General features: G+C 39.1%; 2 protein-coding genes across 2 annotated transcripts in view; one reads left to right on the top strand and one right to left on the bottom strand.

The window, feature by feature from the left end:
- Positions 1–547: 547 nt before the first annotated feature.
- Positions 548–1808, bottom strand: LOC123757989 (ester hydrolase C11orf54 homolog). Its single transcript, XM_045742073.2, has one exon. The coding sequence runs from the start codon at positions 1697–1699 to the stop codon at positions 770–772; it is 930 nt and encodes a 309-aa protein (XP_045598029.1). The 5' UTR covers positions 1700–1808; the 3' UTR covers positions 548–769.
- A 71-nt stretch (positions 1809–1879) lies between these two features.
- The window catches only part of bor (ATPase family AAA domain containing bor), a 58969-nt gene continuing 51951 nt past the window's right edge, over positions 1880–8897 (top strand). Inside the window, exon 1 of the mRNA XM_045742070.2 lies at positions 1880–1911. Within this exon, the coding sequence (XP_045598026.2) occupies positions 1895–1911 (17 nt within the window). The 5' untranslated portion in view covers positions 1880–1894. The remainder of the gene's footprint in view (positions 1912–8897) is intronic.

Here is an 8897-nt window from a genome sequence, read left to right as displayed (position 1 = left end):
CTATTTATTGTCTTTATTGTCTATGCATTTTTATTAAAGTTGTGAGGGCCGAGCACAAATCTTGTTGAAAAGTATCTTTTTGTAAAAAAAAAAAAAAAAGACTAGATCGAGCCTGTCCATTTTTCAGTCATGTTTTCTTTAATAAGCTAATTTCAACTATTAAAAATATAAATAAACATACACGACAGACGTTCAAAATAATTTTGGCTTAGACCTTGTATAGTGGCAATGTTATTATGAAGTGTTTCACGGCGCTTCCAAGAATGCAAGCATCTGTATTACTACGTACAATATCGTTCTTATGGTTATGACAACAGGAAGATTTGTAAGTACGACCAATGCTGGATTCCTTAACCTGCCAGTAAACTTGTGCCCCTTGCTTAACTAATTCGTGGTGGTCTGCCATTATCTTTGTAATGACAGACCAAAACAGAGACCAAGGGATAAAACAAAACTAACTACCCTATTTCAAAGAATTTAATAAGTAATTGGCATACCAGTAACAGAGCATAAATAACAACATAGCATATGCAACAATGACCTACCCTTAATCCCCTATGTAAAATGTCCCCAATGTACGTGTCTTATACTTTGCAGTATTACTTTTAATTGTCACACAGTTCATTAACAATTCTTGCTTAATAATTATTGCTTAAAGACAACTGAAATAAAATTATTTTACAGGTTAAGCTGCACATACTGATGGCCTTCATCGGTTCCTTATTTAATCAAATAAGGTTAAAGTTTGCTGTAGATTAGCAAACAGCTACTAGTTTCTACCGAAGTCGTGGGTCACTTTAGGCTTATCAATACGGTATATAAACTCTGCCACGTTGTAAAATGCCTCATATTCTACTGCATCTGGAGTGGTGTCGTAGTGGTAGTGGCCACCACACTGGTTGCCGTATCCGTGAGAGTGCTCCAGTCGGAGGTCCAGCCCAGGATCTTTGGAGATTAAAGTGGACAAGAACACCATTGGAGCCGGCATGTCGAAGAAACGTAACCACTTATTGATGTCCTTGTCACAAGAGAGGGGAGCTGAGGAGAAGTCTGGCATGACGTGACACCAGGCGCTGCCCTCTACCAATCGAAAGGTTCCTCCCAACCCAACGGGCTTCTCACCATAATGACTTTCCAGTGCTTGGCGCAGGCACGATACAAAATTATTCTCGCCGGTACGCTTCTTTGCCCAAATTCGAAGAACTTTTCCAGCTCGACCTTCACTAGCGAACATGTTCAACATGAGAGCACATCTAGTTTCGCTCTCTGGTAACTTCACCAGTTCGTAGTTCCCGGAAGAATCAATCTTAGAAATACGGGACCCATTTGAAGCCTTCTCGCCAGTCTTCACATTCGCCATCAACTCGCTGTTAACACCAACAAATGTATGTGGACCTGCGCCCGCTCCCAACACAAAGGCATTCGGAAGATGTACCTCAGCTGCTAATTGCTTGATGTCATACACCTTGTCCTTGTGGGCCAACGGTACCAGGTGAGGTACACCGCCCACGTCCCCCAGCCTCGGCGACCCACACAACCCTTTTCCTTCCAAACGAAATGGTTCGTTTGTTAGGTCAGGACATTCAACGACACACACATCTACTTCAGCAAAATTCATTTTCAATGCATTTTGTAAAATAGGTGCCAACTCCTCCAATGACGGGACGTGAAGAGGTCTTTTTTCAACAGAGTGTGACATTGTACCAGCTTCTCAGACCTTCTCTCTAACTGTACCGATGTGGCTCTACGTTATCAGGCAGCTGGAGAGTAACTGAGATGCTACATGGATGAGATGCCAGGCAACAGCTGTTCGATCAAAATAACAAACAAGAAGCGAAACTCTCCCGTTAGTGTTGCCATCCGACCCTCCAAAATTTCCAGTAACTAAGAGAAAATGGATGTCCCTGAAGAGTAACTATGATATATTTACTATTATATTATCAAACATATTCAAATTCAAATTCAAATGCTTATTCAGGTAAAGTACATACATGCAAGGTGTGATACAAATATTGATTGATTTATAGACAGAGCTAATACATACAATGCCTAAGGCCATTATTATGCAAAGCGTTTCGGGCAGGAAAAACACTAAAGACTAAAACTTAATACTAATTGAGATTAAAGTATAAAATGTGTTGAAAAAAAATAAAAAAAAATAAAAAAGGGGGAACATGGCAGAAAAACAGCAAAAATACAATTTGGTCGACAAAACAGCATTGCTAAAAAATAACAGACATGGGTTGACATTATAGGGGTAAGGTAGGTTACAGGGAGTTAATTAGGTACTGCTTAGTTTTTATATTAAACTGGTTGGGAGAGGTACAGTCTTTAACATGATTGGGAAGGTCATTCCACATTCTGGGTCCCTTGATTTGTAAAGCATTTCAAGTTTGATTAAGTCGTACGCTTGGAATATCAAAAAGGTATTTGTTTCAGGTGTGGTGCTCATGGGTTCTGTTACAACCTTCAATGAAGCCTTTAAGGTCAGGATTGGCATTACAGTTCAGCATTATATATATATATATATATATATATATATATATATATATATATATATATATATATATATATATGTATATATATATATATATATATATATATATATATATATATACATATATATATATATATATATATAATACACATGAAAGGATGACTTCATATCTAACACAACATCTCATACCAATTCTATTTGCTGACGATAAGACCTTCATTTACTCCAGTCCCGACCCCCCTTGCTCTAAATGTCACAGTGAATACTGAGCTAAATAAAGTCCATCACTGGTTAACTGCCAACGAACTCACCCTCAATATTGATAAAACTTTCTATATTTTGTTTGGCAATAAATCCTCAAATCAAATAAATCTCAGGATTAACAATACCCAAATTTGTAACAAAGTAGATGGCAAATTCCTTGGCGTTCTCATTGACCACAAGCTGAATTTCCAGGGACACATTCTAAATATATCAAAAAAAGTTTCGAAAAATGTTGGCATTCTTTCTAAGATCAGATATTATGTACCTCGCCCTGCCCTGGTGACACTTTATTAATCTCTCATCTATTCTTATCTCAACTATGGTATTTGTGCTTGGGGTTCTACTACCCAAAATCATTTAATTCCTCTAATTACTCAACACAAAGCTGCTATTAGGACAATATCTCACTCTGGCCCCAGACATCACTCGGTACCCTTACTCAAATCTCTGAATATGTTAGACATTAAGTCACTGCACATCCTCTCATGTGTATTTTATATATATAAAACACTGAACTGTAATGTCAGTCCTGACCTGTCCAGTCCAGTCCTGATTTAAGAAGAAGGTTTTGGTAATTGACAGTGTCAAAAGCCTTACGCAGGTCCACAAATAACCCAACAGGGAACTCATTTTTATCAAGAGCTGCATGTATCAAGTTAATCATACTAATAAGTCCATCGTTAGTGCTTTTTTGGGCTCAGTATTCCCTGCGACATTAAGAGCAAGGGGATCAGGACTGGAATAAATGAAGGTTGTGTCGTCAGCAAATAGAATTGGTTTGAGGTGTTGGGAGGCATTTGGAAGGTCATTAATGTAGATGAGAAAGAGAAGAGGGCCAAGTATGCTGCCCTGAGGAACACCAATGTTGATGGGTAGGGTGGGAGAAATTGAATTATTCACAGAAACATACTGGAGCCTGTCAGTAAGGTAAGGTTTGAGGTATTGTAGGGAGTGTCCTCTGACTCCATAATGATGTAATTTAAGAAGAAGGTTTTGGTGGTTGACAGTGTCAAAAGCTTTACGCAGGTCCACAAATAACCGAACAGGGAGCTCATTTTTATCTAGAGCTGCATGTATCAAGTTAATCATACTAATAAGTGCATTGTTAGTGCTTTTTTTGAGTTTGAAGCCATATTTTCACGATCTAAGTATATTGTGCTTGGCTAGATAAGAGTAAAGCTGCTTGTAGATTAGTTTTTCAAATATTTTTGACAAGTTTGGCAGGATTGATATAGGTCTGTAGTTGTTAACATCAGTGAGATTACCACATTTGTGGACGGGGTTACTCTCGCTTTTTTTAGAATATCTGGAAAGGTTTGGAGTTCAAGTGACTTGTTGAAGAGCAATGCAATGGCAGGAGCTAAAGATCTGGAGTTTTTTTTGTAAATTAAAGTTGGTATCTCCTCAATGGCACTAGACTTGGTTTTAAGGGAAAGGATTATCTCATTAACATCAGTGGAATTTGCAGGCGTTAGGTACAGAGACTGTGGATAGTTACCTGTAAGATAGTCCTGAACATCAGTACTGGAAGATGGAATATCATTTGCAAGGGATGACCCAATGGAAGAGAAGAACCTATTGAACTCAATAGCAGAATCAGAGGCTGAAAGCAGACCATCATTATTGGACAGGAGTGTTGGTTTGTTATTTATAATCTTCTTTGATCCTAATATTTGTGAAATTGTGCTCCATGTTTTCTTAATGTTGCCCTTTGTTTGGGTAAATTTATCTTCGTAGAATTTAGTTTTGACTCTTCTAATTATTTTAGATAGCAATGATGAGTAATTCTTTGAAAATTCTTTGGAGACGATTCCTAACCTATACTTCTTGTCAAGGTCATGTTTTTTATTAATGAATTTAAGTATCCCCTTTGTAAGCCAAGGATTGTTTAGCTTTTTAGTTGTGACTTGTTTCGTTAGCATAGGACAGTGGGTGTTATAAAGGCTGAGAGTTTTTTGAAGAAATGATTGCACTGCTTAGTTGTGATCCCCTATGTTACCTAATTCGGACTCCCAGTTGACATTAGCTGCAGCAGCTATAAAATTGCCTATGGCAGTTTCATTGTGCAGCCTAAAGCTTATCTTCCTTGACTCTAGAGGTGGTTTGTTAATGTTAGTTAGGAGAAATGTGGGGTAATGGTCTGTAGTGCTATCAATGATTATCCCTGAAGTAAGTGGAGAGAGGTTATGTTGGTCCAGATGTGATCTAGAGTCGTGGCAGTACTATCAGTGATTCTAGTAGGTCTAGTAATTAAGGGTATGAGGAAGCAAGAATTCATACAGTTGAGGAACCTGGCAGCAGTAGGATTTTCAGGCTCGCCGAGGTCAATATTAAAGTCCCCTGCGATAATTAGGTGGTTTTTGTTCAGTCTGTTATCTAGTATTAGATTTCTAAGGCTAGAGTTGAATTTGGACACATCAGTGTTAGGAATTCTATAGACTGCTCCCACATTCAGGACAGACTCAGCACCCTTGACTCTGAAAATGGCGAAGATATACTCCCCACAGTAGTCTCTAGTTCTAATTACTTTTAAGCATGTTAGTTCTTGGTGGTATTAAAGAGCAGTACCACCATATGTCTGAATTGGTCGACAGTTGTGAATTGCTAAGTAGTTCGGCATGTTAAAGAGTTGAATAGTATCCTCTTTTAACCACGTTTCAGTAAGTATAATAAAAGAGAATTTGTTGTCAATAGTTTCAATCAAGGCACTAACATCATCGAAGTGTTTGCTTAGAGATCTTACATTCAAGTTAATTACAGAGATATTGTGATTGTGTGTTAATACATTGTTTACATCATGTGCTGTAAAATATCTGCAACTTTGATCATTAAAGTGATGATTGTCATAGATAGTGAATAAGAGGTGGATAACAATTGATATGTTTGTCCTGCACACCGCCCCCCATCCAGTGGGCAGGGGTGGATAGGTTACAGTCATTTAGTTACTACCTACAGTTAGCAAACTGGGGATATTTGGCTAAAATTTCTGGTAGCAGATCATATTGAATGAAATATTTACACATCGTTGGAACATTGGTTATAGAATTGTCTCTAAATTGACGTATCTTTTCGCACTCCATCACATACTGACGGAGGGTGTGCGAATAATTTTGTTGACACAGTTTACATTTGGTCAGGTCTACATCGGCAGATAATGAGAATTCCCAGAGATACTTGTAACCAAGTCTAAGCCGAGCAGTAGTAACATCTAGAAGTCTGCTGATTTTATTGGACGAACCATAGATGTGTGGCTCCTCTTGCATGATAGTACGATGATAGATGGAATTACTGGTGTCAATTTCACTTTGCCTCAGATCTACAAGATCTTGTTGAAGTTCTCGGTGTACTGCTGCTCTCAGATTGCTCATTGACAATCCAAGGTTACACTCAACGTCTCCTTTAAAGGCAGATTCTTTGGCTAACTCATCAGCTCTATCATGCATTCGGAGGCCAACATGAGATGGAGACCACATGAAATGGACTCTGTTACCATCCTTAATAATTTTGTTGTATTTGTGTCTAGCTTCGGACACGAGCATGTTACAGTTATGCCTTAAAGAGTTGAGAGCATTTAAGGATGATAAGGAGTCACTTACAATTAATGTATCAAGTTTGGAGACTTGTACACATTTCAGTGGAAGGAGCAAGGCAAATAGTTCGGTCTGAAGGGTAGAGGTCCAGTTGTTTATAATAAATAAATAAATAAAATAATAAATAAAATGTTTATTTAGGTAAGGTACATACATACAAGAAATTTTTACAAAGATTAGTTGACTTATAGGTAGAGCTAGTACATACAATGCCTAAAGCCACTATTACGCAAAGCGTTTCGGGCATGAAAAACTTAAATGACAAGCTTAATACTAATTGAGCATAAAGAGTAGAATGAAAACAAGAAATGAAAACATAGCTGAAAAAGCAGCACAAATACAATTATGTCGACAAACAGCGCTCTTTAAAAAAAACAGACATTGGTTGACAATAGAGGGGTAAGGTAGGTTACAGGGAATTTATTAGGTATAGCTTCGTTTTTATCTTAAACTGGTTGAGAGAGGTACAGTCTTTAACATGGTTGGGAAGGTCATTCCACATTCTGGGCCCCTTGATTTGTAGAGCATTTCTAGTTTGATTAAGTCGTACTCTAGGAATATCAAAACTGTATTTATTTCTGGTGTGGTGCTCATGGGTTCTGTTACAACCTTCTATGAAGCTTTTGAGGTCAGGATTGGCATTACAGTTTAGCGTTTTATATATGTATAATACACATGAGAGAATGTGCAGTGACTTAATGTCTAACATATTCGGAGATTTGAGTAGGGGTACCGAGTGATGTCTGGGGCCAGAGTTGGATATTGTCCTATTGGCAGCTTTGTGTTGAGTAATTAGAGGACGTAAGTGATTTTGGGTAGTAGAGCCCCAAGCACAAATACCATAGTTGAGATATGGATAGATAAGGGAGTAATAGAGAGTCACCAGGGCAGGGCGTGGTACATAATATCTGATCTTAGAAAGAATGCCCACAGTTTTTGAAACTTTTTTTGATATATTTAGAATGTGTCCCTGGAAATTCAGCTTGTGGTCAATGAGAATGCCAAGGAATTTGCCATCTAATTTGTTACAAATTTGGGTATTGTTTATTTTGAGATTTATTTGATTAGAGGATTTATTGCCAAACAGAATATAGAAAGTTTTGTCAATGTTAAGGGTGAGTTTGTTGGCAGTTAGCCAAAGATGGACTTTATTTAGCTCAGTATTTACTGTGGCATTTAGAGCAAGGGGGTCAGGACTGGAGTACATGAAGGTTGTGTCGTCAGCAAATAGAATTGGTTTGAGGTGTTGGGAGGCATTTGGAAGGTCATTAATGTAGATGAGAAAGAGGAGAGGGCCAAGTATGCTGCCCTGAGGAACACCAATGTTGATGGGTAGGGTGGGAGAAATTGTATTATTCACAGAAACATACTGGAGCCTGTCAGTAAGGTACGTAAGGTAAGGTAAGGTTTATACGGACTCCCCACTCAAAGTATAGGCCATCGCCCATTGTCAGGACAACTGCACTTCCAGCTGCACCCGTGGTGCGGTGTAGGGAACCATCAGTGTACAGTATATGATTTGAGAGAGAGAATGCTCTGTGGACAGAGCATCAATATGGTCTAAGGCGTTGAACTTTGCCTCAAGACGAAGCTCGGGCTGATCTCTAATTTGCTTCTTGGGTGGAAAGGGAGGGATTATATCTGGAAAATACTTAAAGTTTTACATTCTTGAAAAGCCACTAGGTTGTGTACTGTGGGGGTATAGAGACGGCCGGGTGGTGAAGGTGAGAGAGAGACGGCAGGGTGGTGAAGGTGAGAGAGAGACGGCAGGGTGGTGAAGGTGAGAGAGAGACGGCAGGGTGGTGAAGGTGAGAGAGAGACGGCAGGGTGGTGAAGGTGAGAGAGAGACGGCAGGGTGGTGAAGGTGAGAGAGAGACGGCAGGGTGGTGAAGGTGAGAGAGAGACGGCCGGGTGGACAGAGCATCAATCCAAGCTTCGTCTTGAGGCACAGCTCAACGCCTTAGACCATATTGATGCTCTGTCCACAGAGCATTCTCTCTCTCAAATCATATACACTGATGGTTCCCTACACCGCACCACGGGTGCAGCTGGAAGTGCAGTTGTCCTGACAATGGGCGATGGCTTATACTTTGAGTGGGGAGTCCGTATAAACAACTGGGCCTCTACCCTTCAAACCGAACTATTTGCCTTGATCCTTGCACTGAAATGTGTACAAGTCTCCAAACTTGATACATTAATTGTAAGTGACTCCTTATCATCCTTAAATGGTGAGAAATGCCCGAAATGCTTTGCGTAATAGTGGCTTTAGGCATTGTATGTACTAGCTCTACCTATAAGTCAACCAATCCTTGTAAAAATTTATTGTATGTATGTACCTTACCTAAATAAAATTGTATTGTATTGTATTGTATTAAATCTGGAGTGACCTGATAGAAATAAACCTGATAAAGACATAATAAATGAACTAAACTAACTGTCCTGCACACCGCCCCCCATCCAGTGGGGAGCGGTGGATAGGTTACAATCACTCAGTTACTGCCTACAGTTAGCAAACTGGGATATTTGGCTAAAATTTCTGGTATAGC

This window comes from Procambarus clarkii, chromosome 40 (assembly GCF_040958095.1).
Source record: "Procambarus clarkii isolate CNS0578487 chromosome 40, FALCON_Pclarkii_2.0, whole genome shotgun sequence".
In the NCBI taxonomy this organism is placed as follows: domain Eukaryota; kingdom Metazoa; phylum Arthropoda; class Malacostraca; order Decapoda; family Cambaridae; genus Procambarus; species Procambarus clarkii.
Note: the sequence above shows the minus strand (reverse complement) of the source record. Positions and strands in the feature narration are given on the sequence as shown.